Raw genomic sequence first — 20,083 nt, forward strand, 5'->3', positions numbered from 1 at the left:
ATAACCATCTTATTTTAAAAAGAAAAAGTAGAATCGTTACAAAGAGTTTAACGATAAGAACATAAACTTAATTGAGTTTAAGCTTCACAAAATTTCGTATATGTCCTTCTTTTCAATCCATTTCTAAATATAATCTCTCGGTCATGATTTAGATTTCAAATTTAGTACTGGATTGGCATAATATTCCTTTCACATTTAGAGTCGTCAAAAAATCGAAAATTTGAATCACACCCTCCCAAGTCTTAAACTAGAGAGAATATATTTTTCTAAATGTGGGTTTTTTTTTTTTTTTTTTTTTATATAGTAATAACAATGAGGCATAATTAAATGTGGTTTTTTTTAAAGTTTTGGTAACCTATTTTAAAATTTTTAATTTATTTGATTACAAATAGAAATAAATAAAATAAATAAAGCCTTGAATTAATTTAGGAACTACTAAATTTTGGCCTTCATCACGCTCTCATAAATACATAAGTATTTTAAGAAATGTTCAATAAGTAATCTCCCTGTCAAGGTTGAAAAAATGCAAATACATGTGATATGATAGAACCTATCCTTTTGAAAACATTGTAGCATGGTTTAGGAAACTTTTCAGTCGTGACAGAATTAGATGTGTAGTACTTCCCTATACACAACTCATGCACGCACGCATGGGTCCGCTAGGTAGGCTCACATACCCCTTGGCTCTGCCTCATTAAGCTACTACTGGCTAACGGGATGGCGAACACCATGGAGGTAAAGGACTCGCATAATATCATAGTGAACATAAATGTCGTAAAATATACGTTTGTACTAATCCTAATAGAAAAGTATCTCCATGCATATGATATAGAAATGTATGAGATATATATAGTTTAAAATCATGATATATTAATGCAAGATAATGTGGATTCAATTTTTTTGAAAAAAAATTCACGATATTAATTCATGAGCTTTCAAATTTGTATTAAATAATCCATTAAAATTTAAACTTTGTCTCACATGTCTTTAAATTATTATTTTTTAAATCTTAATAAATCCATAAAATTAAAATTTATATTTAATCATTCTTTCTTCAATTTTAAAATATACTTTAAAATTAAAATTTTAATAACTTATATATTAAAAAATCAATAAAAAAAATAATAATAAATTTTCAATATTCTATTCTTGTCTTGGTCGGATAACATCCTAGATTCCTATTTTAGTTAATCCCCAAGCAAAACGGTGTCGTTTGTCGGACATAACGGTCGCGGTGTTTGCCTTCGCAGCCCGCAATTTGATCCGTTGCACGTGACTTGGGTCCCACATGTTCTCGTGGGCCCCTTCAAAACTGACAGAGTCAACGATTTAACCGCCGATCTTTGTTTAATTACCAATTCTACCCTTCCAACTCCTATTTTGGCAAAAAAAAGTTCCTAGAAAGTAGAAACTCAACAAATGGGCATTTTAGTATATTCTCATCAAATAATCATTGAATCGAGAATGTTAATGATTAGAGCCAATCATTAAAATTCTCGAATTCAACGATTGGTAAATAAAATAATTCGGGAATTTTCATTTACCAATTTTACCCCTTTCGTTTTTATTTTTTATTTTTTTATTTTTGTTCGTTTTACTTTTCTAAAAAAATGTATTTTATATTAATTTTACCATTTTATACACATAATATTTATTTTTATAATTTTATCCGAAAGGTATTTTATGTAGTTTAGGTTATATATTTAGAATGATTCGAGCATAACATAATCGATCTTATTTGTAGAATGATTTGAATCTCAAACAAATATTTAGATATTCTATCAACAAAGTAATCTAAATCTTACGATGATTCCTTACGAGAACAATCAATTAGAATGAAATTAAATTGATTTAGGGTTTTATCATTTGTTAATTACAGGTCTATTCAGAAAGTTGTCTAGGGTTACCGTTAAAACAAGAACCTTTAAATCAAAGAAATTAACGCCTTCTTACATCAAATTCAGATCGACCCAAAAAAAAATAATATAGAATTAGATTATCGAAGATCTAGAAACAAAATTTGGAGTCTTTGTTTTAAATGGAGTCACTCCACAATCAATCTTGATTAATGTGGGACCGCCACCAAATCCACCCCCTTCAAGCCTAACGCCCTTACTGGCATACCGCCTCGTGTCTACCCCCCTTTGAAGAAGAGCGAGAAGGCTAGCACATCGTCCCGTGTCTGGTCCTAACACCATTTGTAACGGCCTAGATCTACCGCTACCAGATATTGTCCTCCTCAAGCTTTCCCTTTCCGGCTTCCCCTCAAGGCTTTAAAATGCGTTTGCTAGTAGAAGATTTCCTCACCCTTATAAATGATGTTTTGTTCTCCTTCCCAACTAATATTTTGTTCTCCTTCCCAGCTAATAATATAAACATAATTTCCACAAAAAAAAAAAAAAAAAAAAAAATTTGAAATTTGAAATTTGAAATTTGAATTTCAATTACCAATTAAAAATGTAAAATAAATAAATAATAAACCAATTTTAGTAAAATTTATAAAGTTTTAAAATGTAATATCTGATACATTAATGAGAAGAAATGGTCTCAACCAAAATTAAAAGAAATAAAGTCCCAACATAATTTAGAAAGTTCCGACAAAAAAAAAAAAAAAAAAAAAAAAAAAAAAAAAAAAAATCCAATCAAAGTGGAANTTTTAGCTATAAAAAAAAAGTATCATACATGATTTTTCTTCCATATATTAATAATAATAATTTTTTAAAAATATTTTTGTTGATGTTATTTTTAAATAAAATTTAGAGGAGATAAAATATAAAATTTATAATTATTTTTATTAATTTAGCGTTAAAAATATATAGAAAATAAAAAAAAAATCTACGAAAGTGCAAAGGTCGCATGAACTCCACGTGGACGGCGGCGATTAGAGGACATAAAAGTAAACAACCAAGTGAATGGGAAAGGGTATAAATGTCTGCCAGAGTGCGTGGCCGAACGTTTGAGGGAAGGAAATTTGTAAATCCCACCGGAGGTTCCGCCGTCAATGGGCATTAAATTCGAAATTCCTCCCATCAATTTCCCAATCATCTCTCATCAATTGTTTCCTTTCATCTCTCTTTCTCTCTCTCTCTTGTTTTATTTTTCCTCTCTCTCTCTCTGTCTCTTGTGACTTCGCCGGAATGTGTTTGATTTGATTTCTTCACTCGATCGCCAAGTTCTTATGTATTTATCCAGAGGAACAAGAGACTAATCCAACACTTCGTGATTCTGTGAAGGAAAAAGAGAGAGGAGAGGGAGGGAAAGTGATGGATTCGCCAACGTCGGGAGGCGAAGGCGATTCAACAACTCGAATCGCGGCTCAATCTTCGGTGGTGGACTCGCTCAAGGGATTTGGATTCACGGGGATCAAAATCGACAAGGACGAGTTGCGGAAGCAGCTCCGGATGCCGCAATACCTTCGTTATGCTATGCGAGATTCCATTCGGCTTCAGGACCCTGGCGCCGGAGAGACCTGGTTGCCTGGTGCTAGATCTATCTCCGGCTCCTCCGTTGTTCCAGAGATTAACGATGGTCCGCCTGAATCGCCTATGGTTGTGTTCATTAATCCCCGAAGTGGTGGTCGCCATGGTCCCTTGCTTAAGGAGAGGCTCCAGATGCTAATTAGCGAAGAACAGGTCCATACATTTCCGAAACTTTCCCCTCCCTTTCTTGCTTTTGAATTTTGTTTAATGCTGTTCAACGATGCCTCTTCATACAAACCTAGGATTTGTAAAATGTTGTTAATCAAAATTTGTTTCGGAGAGTTGGATGTGTTGTTCTTGTTGAGATCAATAATATCTAGTCAGTGATTGAAATCTCCATAGCAAATGGTTCTAAACGTTGGTCCATAATTTCTGTGAAGGTTTTTGACCTAACAGATGTGAAGCCCCATGAATTTGTCCGGTATGGATTGAGATGCCTCGAGTTATTGGCTGGGCTTGGTGATGCTTGTGCTAAAGAGATCCGTGAGAAGATGAGGGTCATGGTATGATTAAAGATCTGAAGCTATATGAATTTTGGTTATGGTGAAAACTAACTGGTTTATCCACAGGTTGCTGGAGGTGATGGCACTGTTGGTTGGGTTCTTGGTTGTCTTTTAGACCTCGAGAAAAGCGGGCGGCTGCCCGTTCCACCAGTAGGAATAATTCCTCTTGGTACTGGCAATGACTTATCCAGAACCTTTGGCTGGGTGAGTTCTCTTATTTCTCATGAAAATTCATATCATATTTACATATCTGATAATGTCATGAGCTGTAGGATTGAATGCTGTTTTCAGGGTGGTTCTTTTCCTTTTGCTTGGAAGTCAGCCATCAAAAAATCCCTTGACAGGGCAACCACTGGTCAGATTCGTAGATTGGATAGGTACTGTTTTTCTTCGTTTTAAGCATAATTATGGCATTGTGAGATCCCATATCGGTTGGGGAGAAGAATGAAGCAACCTTTATAAGGGTGGCATTGTGAGGTCCCACATTGGTTGGGGAGGAGGACGAAGCACCCTTTATAAGGGTGGCACTGTGAGATCCCACATCAGTTGGGGAGGAGAACGAAGCACCCTTTATAAGGGTGGCATTGTGAGATCCCACATTAGTTGGGGAGGAGAATGAAGCACCATTTATAAGGGTGGCATTGTGAGATCCCACATCGGTTGGGGAGGAGAATGAAGCACCCTTTATAAGGGGTGGCATTGTGAGATCCCACATCGGTTGGGGAGGAGAACGAAGCACCCTTTATAAGGGTGTTGAAACCTCTCCCTAGCAGAGGCGTATTAGTTTTAAAAACTATGAGGGGCCTGACGCTTTTTGTTTTAAAATTTTTGAGGGAAAGCCTGAAATGAAAAGTCGAAAGAGGGCAATATCTGCTAGCGGTGGGCCTGGGCCGTTACAAATGGTATCAGAGGCAGACACCGGGCGATGTGCCAGCGAATAGGCTATTCCCCGAAGGGGGTAGACATGAGGCGGTGTGCCAGTAAAGATGCTGGGTCCCGAAGGGGATGAATTTGGTGGTGGCCCCACATCAATGGACGAAAGGAACGAGTGCTAACGAGGATGCTGGGCCCTAAAGGGGGTGGATTGTGAGATCCTACGTCTTGGATAGGAGAACAAAACACCCTTTATAAGGGTGTTGAAACCTCTCCCTAGCAGAAAAGTTTTAAAAACATTGAGGGGTAGCCCGAAATAGAAAACCCGAAAGACAATATCTACTAGCGGTGGGCTTGGGCCGTTACAGGCATGGTGTGCTGGATTGCGGGTTTAGGTTTGTAAATGTGAATGTTTTGGTAGTATAGTTCTCTGTAAATGCAGTGGCTAAGAGTGCTTGGTGCCTCTGCGTAGTGAACGCATCAGTGAAACTAATTATGGCCCCTCATAAGTCTGAATCTTGTGATGCAGTTGGCATGTTACTCTAGCAACCCCATCTACTAAAATCGTGAAATTACCACATTGCATGAAACCTACGGAAGTCCATGCTCTTGATGAGGTTTGTGCACTTTTTCAACTTTTTTTTAATACTTTCATAGTCTAGCTGAATGAAAACACTCTGGATGGGCTCTGGTGCCTTACCATTTTGCCCTTTAATCATTCATCCATTTTTCTTTTGATCATTCAACACTACCCTTTAATTTATCTCATCTTTCTTTCTGTCATCCCTTGTACATTTGGTGGTTAGTGAACAAGCAAAAATATAAATGCTAATCTTTAAAATGCTGCATCTTCTTTTCCAAATAATCTTGTGACAACAAAGATTTGTATCTCAGAGGTAGAAGTGTTTTTTTTTTTTTTTTTAATTTATTTTTGTGGCCGCAGAGCTTGGAAATTGAGGAGTCATTACCAGAGAAAGCCTACTTCCACGAAGGAGTATTTTATAATTACTTCAGCATAGGTATATTAGGCGTTTACATTTAAATAGCCAATGACACTCTCATGAATGATAAATACTGAAGAAACATTATTTACCTGAAAATTTGAAGTTAATTCTGCCATTTACGCAAGTGTCAATATAAAAGAGTATGTATGTTGAACTTGATTCTACGGTCAAAATCAAAGCGGTTAGTACGCAGATATTGGCTCTTTGTCAATATTGAAGAGGTTTTTAGGCAGAAACTAATTTTTAAGTAGTTGCAGTAAAATTCTTTCTTTCTGTCTTTTATTAAGTAATGTTGCAATTATTTCCTTTCTCAGCTAAAACTACATATTATACTGTCATTGAACTGTCTGAAATGGGCTCGTGCAACAATGGCTAACTTTCTAGCTTCAAGCAATATATTAGCTCAATTTTGTTTTTTGAAAGGATAATGTATGCTTTGACATATTTGGTTGGTATTGAAATGCAGTATTGTACTAATGTGGTTTGCAAATCTAAATAAATGCACCTTGTGGATATATCTCTCTATCTCTTTCAGTCAAGGGAGTTAGCTTTAGATCGCAGGTGCAATTTTATTTGTTAGTTTAACAGGGGTGCATTTTGTTTATTTTCATATCGAATGGTTACAAAAAATGCAATCATTTAATGATCTTCATTTGATTGTTTGATCACTTGTTTGTAAGTAGTTTTTTTTTTTTTATTTTGTTCATGCAGGAATGGATGCTCAAGTTGCTTATGGCTTCCACCAACTTCGGGATGAAAAACCTTACCTCGCACAAGGTCCAATTTCTAACAAGGTTGGGCTTTGAACTTAAAAGTCATTTAGAAATTTGGAGTACTTTAATGCAAGTTTCCTTTATTCACTTTATTTTATGAATTAAACCGACAAACAATTAATTTTGAATGCTAATATAAAAACAAAGCCTTCTATAGAATGAATGAGATCAACACATCCAAACTAGAAGGAACGCAACATCTGTTGATAAGAGGGAAGTAAAATCTTTGTGCAGTCCAAAGTATAAGGTGAAGTCTCCTGGAAAATCTGGAGGGATGTTGGTCCTTCATTCCTATGGGATGAAAGGAAAGTCAGGGTGGATGAGGTGAGGGGGGTTATTCTTTATCAATCAAAACTGAAAAAGCCTTTTGAGGATGCAAAATTGTGGTAACTCTTGACTTGACGGATTTATGATGGAGTTTCTTAAAAGATGTTGGCACATTTTTGAAGTTGATCTCTTAAATATGTTCAATGGTTTTTATTGAAACGTAAGGATGAATTCAACTGATAGAGATCTCCTATTACAGCTGATTTATTCTGGCTATAGTTGTAGTCAGGGCTGGTTCTTCACGCCTTGCATTAGTGATCCGAGTTTAAGGTTAGATATTCTACACCGTTTGGGATTGTTGCTTTGTGATTTGGATATGAGTTTTTCAAATATAGAAAACAAGTAGGTTTGTATTTGCTAAACAGAGTTTCTAAGAAAATTTTCTGGTTGTAGGGGCCTTAAACACATCCTAAGGATGCATGTCAAAAAGGTCAATTGTTCCGATTGGGAGGAGGTTTTAATCCCCTCGAGGTATCATGCGCTCTTTGCTTGGCTTAACTTGCATTTGTAATGGTATTTTTTAAGTTCATGCATCCAATATCGTATTGTTGTTGAAATAAACAGAATTTTGTGTATTGAACTGTTGCTTTGAAATGAATATGATAGTGATTAACAGGATCGATGTCATGCAGCAGCCTAATTGTTGTTGCTGCCAATAAAAAAACCTAACCTCTAAAACTAGCTGAATCTTTCTGCTAAGAGGATAACAGTACAATTTTCCGTCATTTATCTGGTTATGAGCCTTAGGACCCATTTTGTTGGGATTAAAGTCTGATTAAGTCCCATTTTGGTGCAGCGCTTTCGCTTTAAATCAATCTCGATCATTTGGTCTGCTCGGTCAAATCAGCTCTCTTGCCTGAATGGTTTTTGCTTCCCAAATTTTTAGGCATTTAACTTGAATCATTTTGTGCAGTGTAAGATCTCTGGTTGCGTTGAATCTCAACAACTATGGTAGTGGGAGACATCCATGGGGAAATCTTACGCCAGAGTACATGGAAAGGGTACATAGTTTACTTACCTTTTCTCTTTACATGATGAAACGTTTCTTATCTGCACATATCACCCAGATTTCTAATTTTTTTTAACTGGATTCTAGCCCAATTACATTTGACAGGATATAATTTCTGTTTATTGCACTAGTTTTGGCCATTTAAAGCTTGGCCATTTTTATTGCGATTCTTAAGGAATCGGAGTTAAGCCCACCGCTAATAGATATTGTCCTTTTTGGGCTTTCCCTTTTAGGGTTTCCACACCCGTATAAAGGGTATGTCGTTCTCCTCCCCAACCAATGTGAGATCTCACAATCCACCCTCATTTGGGGCCCAGCGTCCTCGTTGGCACTCGTTCCTTTCTCCTATCGATGTGGGACCCCCACCAAATCCACTCCTCTTCAGGGCCCAGTGCCCTTGCTAACACATCGCTTCATGTCCACCTCCCTTCGAGACTCAGCCTCCTCGCTGGCAAATCGCCTGGTATCTGGCTCTAATACCATTTTAACGGCTCAAGCCCACCGCTGGCAGATATTATTATCCTTGGACTTTCCCTTTTGGGGTTCCCCTCAAGATTTCTAAAACAACTATACTAGGGAGAGGTTTCCACACCCTTATAAAGGGTGTTGTTCTCTCATCCCCAACCGATATAGGATCTCGCGATATTTGTTAAGGCTAGAGTTCACAAATTTTCTTCTCATTTACGTTAGAAACATTTCATTATAATTTCAGAGAGGATTTGTTGAGGCACATGTTGATGATGGGCTTCTAGAAGTGTTTGGTCTAAAGCAAGGATGGCATGCATCACTTGTTATGGGAGAGGTCATCTCAGCTAAACACATAGTTCAGGTAATGAAATTGTGTGTTGATTCATTCATCAAATTGCTTCAAATTGAAACACTTTGGTAAAAATTGTGGGGTTGCAGGCTGCAGCAATTCGGTTTGAGCTTCGAGGTGGAGAATGGAAACACGCATTTCTACAGATGGATGGAGAGCCATGGAAGCAACCAATGAGCAGAGAATGTTTGACTTATGTTGAAATCAAAAGGGTACCTTCCCAATCACTTATGATCAATGGAGAATAATTTCACCTCCATTCTTGATCCCCTACTGCTCATTCATTCCTTTTAGGATTAACCATTAATGTAAAGCCATCTGTCTGTCCGTCCACCGTTCATCTTCTCCAACGACGGTAAATTTTAATATTATTCTTTTTTCTCTCAAAAATTCTTATAGAGCGAATGTTATACTTAAAAATACTTTTTCTTAAAAGTAAGTTTAAATTCATTATAAATGACATACGTATCGTTCTTAGTTTTTAAGTTTTTAGATTTGTGTTTAACCGATCTCTGAAGTTGTTTTAGGTTTGTGTTTAACCGATCTCTGAAATTTTGTGAGAATATCTAATAAGTTCCTCCACCACAAAACAACTTATAGTTGTTATCAGTATCTTTCCAAAAATATGGTTTAGAAAACACTCATTTGGAAAGATCCAATGCACGTAGAATTCCCTTGAACTAAATAATCCCCACCATTTTGTATACTTAATTCAATTCTTGTACTCATTTCCTTCTCCCTGGCTTCTTTAGGTTTGTTTGTCGATTCGAACACATTTGAGTGAATAAGACATAAATTACCATTCTAAATGTTAATAGTTCGATCTCATCATTGCAATTGTTGGACTAAAATAGATCAGACAAGGTCAATCGTTCGGTCTCATCATTGCAATTGTTGAATGAAAAAAGATCAGGTTTTACATTAATTTGAATGTAGCTTATTGAATAAGACATCAATTATTATTCTGAAGGCGGATAGTTTGGTCTCATCATTGCAATTGTTGAACTAAAAAAAGATCAGGTTTGTACGTCAATTGTGTAGCTCAATGAATAAGACATAAATTATCATTCTAAAGGTCGATAGTTTGGTGTAACTAAGTGAATAAGATATCAATTACCATTCTAAAAGTCAATAGTTCGGTCACATCATCATTGCAAAGTCAATTCAACTCAGTGAATAAAACATTAATTACCATTCTTAAGGTCGATCATTCGGTCTAAGATTATTTATCTTAATATGTCTTTTTTGTAGAATAGCATAGGATATCTATCGTGTGGCCCCCAATTAACCGGTTAAACTACCCGTTTGGTTTATAAATTTTTTAGGTTTGTACATCAATTCAAATGCAGTTTAGTAAATAAGATATCAATTATCATTTTAAAGGTCGATAGTCCGATCTTTTATCTATTTGATCCTTGAATCTTAAAATGTATGATTGATAGTTTGATCTCTATCATTGCAATACTTTTTCTTCCAACAAAAATCTTTGGAAACAAACAACAAACTCACAGACATAAGATAAGAAGAGCCATGGCTGCAGCCAGCAGAGAATCTTTTATCACCATGGAGACACCCTCACCCACCACGCTGTGGCATACGTCGGTGCCATACTTATTCGGCGCCCTCGCTGCCGTTTCAAGTCTTATAGCCATTGCCCTCTTCATCATTGCCTGCTCATATTGCTGGAACGTCTCTGCATCTGTATTGAACAGCCACGCCAGTGCTGCTCGAGCCGCCGACATGGAGTCTGCTCATGGCAAGGGCGGAGATGGCCGGAATCCGCCGCCACCCACGGTGTTTCAGGACAAGCTGTTGGTAATAATGGCGGGAGAAGTTAACCCAAGTTTCATAGCCGCTCCCATGTCGCTGGGTTCAGATTGTAGTAAAGTTACGTGCTGCCGTGAAATGAAGGCCACGGCGGCGGAGCATGGTGGCGCTGATCAGTTGCAGATGGGTCCCACAAGCTCGTTGTTTTCTTTGGGGTAAATATGTAATTTAATCCATGTTTTTCCCTTCTTTTAACTTGATTGTTGATCTTTGAATTCTATTTCTATGTTGATTTTTATTTTCATTAAATTCTTGAAAGAACTTATGTGCAAATATAAAGTATTTTTCACGTTTTTTTTTCCGGTCATTTAGTTTAATAAGCGTGAAACGGGAAGGTTCCAATTTTTGTCCCCGATTAAAAGTACACACCTTGAGCTACGCTCGGGTTGATAGAGATTCTGAAATTGTATTCCCTAGAGAGTGAGTTAAGCTTGGGTTGAGTTGTCTTGTATTTCTCAAAAAAGTGATTCACTTAATGAGATTTAATATGATACCTGTGAGATCAATGAGACTGATGTTCTAATCTTTCTTTTCAAACGTATTGATTTGTTCCCATAAATGAGACCTCCACCCCATATCATGTTGCTATTGGAAGCAGCACCTCATATTTCTTCTCGAGAATCTCGTGATTGTTCCAAAGTAACTAAAAAGAGATTCTTATTCGCGGGATACTCATCCAAAAATTTTTGCAAGATATTTAGTACTATATTTGATATTTTATTATAAGACAAATATCTTTACCATAAGTATCTTTTCATTTATAGTTATTTTCATTTATTACTATTTCCATATCCTTGTAATTTATTTGATTATAAATAGAGAACTTTCACACACAATTTATGTGTGATGGATTAAGCAAACATTCTCATGGTATCAGAGCCCTCTCGGTTTAACAACCCTGATCTTTTCTTTTCAATGGCTTCTGAAATCCTCTACTGTTCTTCTCCACCACCACGGTTGACTTTGACACCGCAGGGGCAGTCGCCATGGCTGCGACATGCGGAGCCGATTGATTACTCTTCGGCCTCACCCTTTTGACCTCCAAATCACCCTTCACCATACTCTTACCTACAACCTCACCTTCTCCAACCAAATCAGTTTCCCTTTAGCCAACATATTCTCTCTCATTTTCTTCCCAATCAACCCTTCATCATTCACAGAAACTCTAATCTAAGGATCCTCATCAGCGTTCTCTTCGAAAATATACGGAATCTTGATAAGCACATCGATCTTTTGCAGAGATTTACTTTTGGAATTTGGGCGCCGCACTGGCCTCTTCATCAACCAAGTCGCCGCCACCCTTCTAGCCAAAATTGGCTCCTTCGCTCACTATGGCGACTCTTCCGGCTTCAACATTGTCTTTGTCCCTTGCACTTGATTTCCCCTTCTACTTGGGTTAGACATATTCTCACCGGAGTCAAGGCAACATCGTCGTTGAGTGAGGATCCTTCTTCATGGGTTAAGACATATTCTCACCGAAGCCAAGGCAGCATCGTCACTGAGCGACGATCTCTCTGCAGTTTTCGATGGCCAAGAAAGTGTTTCTCTACGCCTCTTCCGAACCAGGTTGTTGACATCTTCACAAAAAAGTCTTTCTCGACCTCTCTTTGAATTTTTCAAATCCAAGCTTCACGATCGTTCAAATCCGACGCTCCGCTTGCGGGAGTGCTAAGGATATTTAGTACTGAATTATAGTTAATCATATATATCATATTTGATATTTTATTATAAGACAAATATCTTTATCATAAATATCTTTTCATTTATTATTATTTTCAAATCCTTGTAATTTATTTGATTAGAGAACTTTCACTCACCCTTTAACTGGGGTGGATTAAGCAAACATTCTCAACAACCTAATCATGGTTAACACGGTTTTTTTTTTTTTTTTAAATTGAAATATTATGGACTAAAATTTATATTTAACACTTTTGTTTTTAGTGCTTTAGACAATTTTGAAACGCTTAGTTATAAAATTTAACACCGAGTCGTTTAGCTCGAAAGATATTTATACCTTCCCTTTAAATGGCTGGTTTGAATCTCCATCCCAACATGGAACGTGGAAGTTTAAAGAAAACGCCCACTTTGGATTTAACAAAGGAATTATGGCATTGCCTTTCTCCCTGCATCTCAAAATATGTTTGGAAAAAGATATGGCACAATGGGGAAATTTGGTAGGGAGAAATTTAAGGTTCATATAGTCCTTACTAAAAAAGAGAAGCAATCAAGTGGGATTAGGCAATCACACTCACACAAAAGTCTCACAAACTAGAGGTTTCGTTCGAACGTGGGCTCTACCTATGAGTGTTGATTCGAGTTTAAAATATTATTTTAGAATCTCATATTGTCTGTAGTTGGTTATCATGTTAGTCTCACACATTAGAAGTCCTCAGGTCAAGCCTCGGCTTAGAAGTTTTGCGATATATGAGTGTTGATTCGAGTTCAAATCGTTATTTTGAAATCTCACCTTGTCTGGGTGGTGTAGTTGGTTATCAAGCTAGTCTCACACACTAGAGGTTTATTTTAAAATCTCACCATGTCTAGATAGTGTAGTTGGTAAGGGCTTAGACATTTTTAAAATTATGTTTTTACTTTTTCCTAAACAACGATGTTATTTTGGTTTCTCAAGCTTGTCTGGGTGGTGTATATTTTTACTTTTTCCTGAACAACGATTTCACCGTTGATTCAAGTTCAAATCGTTATTTTGGTTTCTCAGCTTTTCTGAGTGGTGTAGTTGGTTATCACGCTAGTCTCACACACTAGATGTCCTCAATTCGAACATGGAATTAGACATTTTTAAAATTATGTTTTTACTTTTTCCTGAACAACGATTTCACCATTGATTCGAGTTCAAATCGTTATTTAGATTTGTCAGCTTGTCTGGGTGGTGTATTTGGTTATCACGCTAGTCTCACACACTTTTGCGACCGTGAAGTCACCGGATGAATTGCCGAGTAGATAGATCAGATCCGGACGTGGTGCTCCGCGGCGATAAGGACTCGACCCGCTCCTACCCATCTCGGGGTACCATAGCATGTCGGGAATAAGGGGGACATACTGGACGTAATCACTCCCTTGGTTGGGGGCTGTGCCGCCCTGCCTTTACGATCGATACACAGTTGAGTAGGCCGATCACGAACGCTACTGGTGTGGGAGCGATCCTGGTCAGGGAAGGCTAAGACGGCGCCTCGCATATGGGTAGAAAGAGGGCACGCTTATGCCCCGACGGTGGGGCCTTATGGGGAAGGGCCCAGCCCAATAGGGACAACACACCCCCCACTTCAAGCGCACCTCTGTATCGACTTTTTCACTCTTTCTAGTCGGTGGAACCGGTGAACCACGCAAGCAGGTTAGATGCGTGGGGCAGAGGGCTCGTAGTACCCCCTTTTCTTGATCCAGCCTTTTCTTCGCTGAATCACCTACTAACTAAAAGGCAGGCCTGCACGCTGAGACTGACTACTAAGGCAGGCGGTGGACTCTTTCATTAGGGAAGGGAAGAAGGGGCCTAAGCATGGCAGATGCCGTACATACACTTGAGTGGCAAAGGAAAGCGAGATCGTACCTCTTTTTCCAGGCCTGTTCGGACATACGGTTCCCGCGGAAGATCAAGTTGGTGAGCCGTGTGATGGGAAACCTTCCCGCACGGTTCAGAGAGCACTGAATTAGAATGAGAGGTTCACCACCACATCATTGCATGTAAGGGGAGCTCGCTCGATTCGCAAATTGGTCCGACTCGTAATTCACTTCTGACTCCGTGTTCGATAGCCTGACCGTAGTGATGTTAATTGTGGTTACATTCATAAGTAGCTTGGTCCATCTTTATTCCATTTCATATATGTCTGAGGATCCGCATAGCCCTCGATTTATGTGTTATTTATCCATTTTTACTTTTTTTATGCCAATGTTGGTGACTGGAGATAACTCTCTTCAATTATTTCTGGGATGGGAAGGAGTAGGTCTTGGTTCATATTTGTTAATTCATTTCTGGTTTACACGACCTCATGCGAATAAAGTAGCTATAAAAGCTATGTCTGTCAATCGAGTAGGTGATTTTGGATTAGCTCCTGGGATTTCGGGTCGTTTTACTCTCTTTCAACCATTTTTGCTTGTGCTAGTGCCCCTAGAAATTCTTGGATTTCTTGCAATATGAGATTGAATGCCATAACTATGATTTGTATTTTACTTCTTATTGGTGCTGTTGGGAAATCCGCACAGATAGGATCGCATACTTGGTCACCCGATGCTATGGAGTGGCCCACTCCAGTATCCGCTTCGATTCATGCAGCTACTATGGTAACAACTGGCGTTTTCATGATAGCAAGGTTCTCTCCTTTATTTGAATACCCACCTACGGCTTTGATTGTTATTACTTCTGCAGGAGCTACGACGTCATTCCTTGCGGCAACCAACTGGAATATTACAGAACGATCTAAAGAGGGTCATAGCTTATTCAACTTGCAGTCAATTAGGCTATATGATCTTTGCTTGTGGCATCTCTAACTATTCGGTTAGCGTCTTTCACTTAATGAATCACGCGTTTTTCAAAGCATTACTATTCCTGAGTGCAGGTTTGGTGATTCATGCCATGTCGGATGAGCAAGATATGCGGAAGATGGGGGGGCTTGCCTCCTCGTTCCCTTTTACCTATGCCATGATGCTCATGGGCAGCTTATCTCTAATTGGATTTCCTTTTCTAACTGGATTTTATTCCAAAGATGTGATCTTAGAGCTCGCTTACACTAAGTATACCATCAGTGGGAATTTTGCTTTCTGGTTGGGAAGTGTCTATGTCCTTTTCACAGCTTATTACTCTTTTCGTTCACTTTTTCTAACATTTCTAGTACCAACTAATTCATTCGGGCGAGACATCGTAAGATGTCATGATGCGCCCATTCCTATGGCCATTCCTTTAATCCTTCAGGCTCTCGGGAGTCTCTTTGTAGGATACTTGGCCAAAGTGTGACCCGTTAGCCTATAAGTCAGTACTGTGACGAAGCGGCTCTTGCTCACCCGACACGATCGTACGAGGTCACAATTCACCCAACACGATCATCGGTGGTGAACAAGAATTGGGGATCGGATGCGGGCGAAATTCCCGCCAATGGCTGAGATGTTCAGTCGACTCCCTCCCCCTTTGTGGGGTCCGAACCCTACGAGTGAGCAGAAAAGGGAGGAGGAAAGAGGCCCTGGCGAACCGTCATAATTAGTGAACAAGTGTAAGCTTCGCTGCCAGATAGTATGGAGTTCTGACCACACCGAGGGACAGGCCCTGAAGCGAAGGACGGGAACGAGCGGAATCAATGTGTTCAAATTTCTGGCCTTGCACCGACCATCTAATGGACCATGGACTAAACGGCCACTGCCTGAAAGGACTATGTTCATGGGACCGCCGCCCCCCACACACAAGGTACATCTTGCGCCTATGGGCCGCTATAACTATCCAAGAAGACACTCGAAACTGGAAGGATAAAAAACCCACCCGGTGGACTACCGAGCTATAAGTCCCACGACACAGGAGCGGGATTCTCTAAAAAGCCAAGGTCGGGGTGGTCAAGAGGGCCCACTTGGAGACTTGGGATCTCAGCAGGAAATGCGAAGGTTGCAACAATGAAAGCTGGCCGGCCGATAAGCGAAAGAGAATCTACTAGTTGAGTTCTGATTTGAGTAGGCTGATAATAGGGAATACTCTAACCCTGGGAACCATGGTTCGGCTCGACAATTTGTATCTAACGAGATCAACAAAATTCTTAACGAACTAGTTTCATAACATAACTGTTACTATGTCTTCAAGGACTTGGTTCTAAAAAAGAAGAAAGAAGAGAAGAGTGGGTTTCCTCTTCTTCTGGTGTAAGCAAAGAACGTACAACAACTTTAAATGTATTTAAAGCAGGTCCACTAGAACGTGGGAAATTCAAAAGGACGACAACTATCTTATTCGATCATGAACGAGTTGGTCTAAAAAATCTTCCTTGAGGAGAGAGTGGAAACATATACAACCTTGGCCTATGGATTTCTTAACCTCGGGTCAGCCAAAGCGGCCCCTCCAAATCGGTCAGTATTCTGGCGGGTCTACCTAGTGCAGCGCGATCTAGAAGGATCTTTCGAGAAATACCTGATGTTTAGCGGATATGTTTTCATATTGGGTTTCGGACCTTATTCACTAGCCTTATAAGAGCTCCCTCGATCTTATGCTCACCATGTCCCTTGTAGTAGGTGCTTTTTTCTTTTTGGGCACTGGTACCCCAAGCCATTCTCGAAGTGGACCCGACCGCCGTCCAAGATCCCAACAAAGCTGCAATGCGTAAAGAAACCCAACTCGATAGCCCTAACTTCGTTGCTCGGAGGATATATATCACTCTGACCAAGAACATACTGAAAGAATATCATGAGTTGATAGGGGATCAACATATCGAGGATCCTCAGACTGAAGTAAGGAAGCGATCATTCGCGTACACGTTAACTTCGATAAACATTGGTTTAATGCAAGATTCAGTGTGTACTTCCCACCTACATATAGGCCATATAGAAAAGGAGGAACAATGGTCAAATCTAAGAGCAAATCGGTTATTACCTTGTTACGTGAGGAATCTCCTCGATGCAAAAACAGAATGCAAAATAGAATCATAAAAGCAGAAGAAAATCAAAGAAAAACTCAATTCAGATCAGATCAAGAGAAAGAAAAGAAAGAAAAGAGACCAATAGAATAGGTGAAATCAAGGACAGGATTGAATATGCTTTACCTTGTTCAATCAGTCTTTCATATGCTCAATTGTAAACTCCAGGGACGAAAGAAAAGAGACCTTGTTTACAGTTCAAGAAGTCCATTAGATTTGAATGTGTATAGCATATATCTTTCCTTTCGAAAAAGAAGAAGAAGAAGAAAAAGAACAGACTAAAGCCTAAAAAAGAAATGAGATAGTGAAACCCGAGTGAAATAAGGGAAGGTAATAGAGTATAAGGTGTAGGTCAGGGAATAGAGTCAAAGGTTACGGAGCTAAAAGCACACCAACTTGTAATCGAAGCCTAGTTGGAGAGGATAAGGATAAGGATAATTCATCGAGAGTTGAGTCTTTCCTTGAAACACTTGATTTTGAAGGAGAAAGACTATTATCCTATTTACCGAGTGAAAGAAGCGAGAGGAAAGAAAAGAGCTACTTTGACCTCGTGAAAGAAGGGAGACGAAAGAAGCCGAGGTTCAAGTTTTCGGTTGAGTCTTTCTCTTTTTCTTATGATTTAGAATTGTAAAGGAGAGAAGACGAAGATAGAGTGTTTGAGCTGTTTTCAACAAAGAAGGAGAGGAGCGAAGCAATGAGACCGAAGGGAGAGGAGCTATTATCTATGTACTATGTAATTGAAGAAGCTGTAGAAGAGCACCACCACGATTCAGGTCCCGACACATGGGGGATTAATTCAGCAGCAAGGATCGTGAATAAAGGGAAGGGAAGAATGTTACCAAAATTTTGAAGTCACCCCCGACCGAGACCTAGATGGCAACCTAACCTAGTACGTCATAATTGAGAAAGGGAACACCCCCCTAGGAAAAGCAAAATAACAAAACAAAGAATGTATTGAGAGGCCCACTCTTTGCATTCAGCTGCAAATGGTCATAGTCTAGAGTTCTTACTCGGGCTCGGGCTGTTACCATTAGCACCAAACAAAGAAGCCTTATCCTACAGGAAGACTGCGAAGAGCTCCAGGTGGAAGGGAGTTTTCTTAGCTCCCGATACGCCGAATGCCGAATCCTGACACCAAAGTCCAGTCCAAGATTCATAAGGAATCTTAAGAGCCCAGGGGACATACCTTTCAACCAAATCTAGACATACCTGTATGAGATCGTTAAATTGATCTTCAGGGACAGAGGACGGCCTCTGAACGATAGAATCGTACCTTTCTTTCTAAGACTAAGAATAATCCACTTTCTTTATTAACGAAAACAAAGATAAAAAAGAGAAAAGTGAACCAGTTGATCCTTTCTCCCCTCCTACTTATTAGGATGAAAAGAAGGAATACACCTAGGAATTCCAGAGTGGTTAAGTGAGGCCGGAAAAGGTAAAGGGAGGTTAATTGTCCTATCACTAAGAATACCTCTGAAGGACTACACCGCAAGACTGAATATACAAAGCGGTGCCGAGGTTCAGTCGCACCATCTCTGGTTCTTGGTAATGCCATCTGTCCTTTTGCGCCTCATACGCCGGCTCCAAGAATTTCTTTGATAAAGACTATATGCTGGTAATGCTGGGGCACGCCTTAAAGTAAAGTGCTCCTCCCCAGGTCCACCGTCGTCAACTATCGATGACCTGCCTTCAATGTTCTTACAGTGCTTCATAGTTTTTATCTAGTCTTTCTCGTACACCTGTAGAGCTGCTCATCAAAAAACGTTTCCCAAGTCGTGTTGCAACCAGACGACTCCATCTCTCTCTTGTATTGTGTCCTTCATCCTCAGAATCGGTGTCTGATGGTCTGAATCTCCACTGGAATCTAATTTTGGCATCTTGGCTTCCTCCTTCGATCCGTCTTGAAAGTGCAGGGTAACCCTGGCCGGATCTACTTTCTCGACTGTGTGCTTGCCGCCTAATCCTTCCCAACTCTGGCCGCCTGTAGCTAATGTTTTCCGAGTAGCGTCTCGTAAGCATCTTCGTGCTGAGTCGTCAAAGCAAAAAAGTAGATGCTAAACTAAAGGTGCATCAATGGATACCTTCTGCCTCAAACACTTCTCCAGTGGCTTTACTGGTCGCAGGTCTGCCATTCTCAGTGTCTAGAACTAGAAAAGTCAGAACATCGGCTTACCAATCGCCTACCATGTCTCTTATGTTTTTGGATTTCACTTTCCCTTGCTTCGACACCGTGTTTTGGCTTTACTTCTTTAAAAAGAAAAGTGTCTTTTTCAATCTTTTTTGAATCCACAGCGCAATCGGACAAATATTGATTTTGATGAACAGAAAGAAGGAGGATATATAGATTTGCGTGCGGAAGAACTCTGCCTGAGAAGTTAGCCCGAGAAGATTGAGCTTGAAAGGGGTATCGTACACATTTTATATAAATAAGTGCTTTTGTGGGCTACGGGTGGAGGGCTATGAGATCGTTCACTCAATCCCGGGGAAAGAACTCCCTGAGCCTTAGTTGGAAGCTAAACCAAAGCTAAGCTTGTAGGCTCGTAGAGAAAGCCATTTTGCAGGTATACCCACGGATCTATGTTCCTGAACAGTCTCGGAGAAGGCCACCAGCACTCGACTTACCAGAATGTCCCGTGGCAGCACCATGAAAGTCTTGGTTCCTCTTGGAAGCACCATATAAGTATTGAATTTTAACCGGAAGTCAATTCCCAAGCAAGAAACTTGCTTACCTTCATACTTGGCTCAGTTTTCTTCGAATAGAAAGCAGAGACAACAATTTAAACATCGTTAGCAATCCTCCGATTAGAATCATGAGGGAGAATAAAGTCTCCATAAAAAATAGCTCGACACCTTCACT

General features: G+C 39.4%; 2 protein-coding genes across 2 annotated transcripts; both read left to right on the forward strand.

Moving 5' to 3' along the window:
* Positions 1 to 2,947: 2,947 nt before the first annotated feature.
* Positions 2,948 to 9,267, forward strand: LOC111468641 (diacylglycerol kinase 7-like). Its single transcript, XM_023113922.1, has 12 exons — positions 2,948 to 3,632; positions 3,860 to 3,982; positions 4,049 to 4,186; positions 4,274 to 4,359; positions 5,385 to 5,472; positions 5,799 to 5,874; positions 6,571 to 6,653; positions 7,159 to 7,229; positions 7,353 to 7,430; positions 7,873 to 7,960; positions 8,681 to 8,797; positions 8,875 to 9,267. Exons 1-12 carry the CDS (start codon positions 3,264 to 3,266, stop codon positions 9,031 to 9,033), a joined length of 1,476 nt encoding a protein of 491 aa, XP_022969690.1. The 5' UTR covers positions 2,948 to 3,263; the 3' UTR covers positions 9,034 to 9,267.
* A 1,047-nt stretch (positions 9,268 to 10,314) lies between these two features.
* LOC111468569 (protein GLUTAMINE DUMPER 2-like) lies at positions 10,315 to 10,771 on the forward strand. The gene has a single exon (XM_023113822.1). It carries the CDS (start codon positions 10,316 to 10,318, stop codon positions 10,769 to 10,771), a length of 456 nt encoding a protein of 151 aa, XP_022969590.1. The 5' UTR covers position 10,315.
* Positions 10,772 to 20,083: the final 9,312 nt, after the last annotated feature.

Source organism: Cucurbita maxima, unplaced genomic scaffold (assembly GCF_002738345.1).
Source record: "Cucurbita maxima cultivar Rimu unplaced genomic scaffold, Cmax_1.0 Cma_Scf00037, whole genome shotgun sequence".
Taxonomy (NCBI): Eukaryota; Viridiplantae; Streptophyta; class Magnoliopsida; order Cucurbitales; family Cucurbitaceae; genus Cucurbita; species Cucurbita maxima.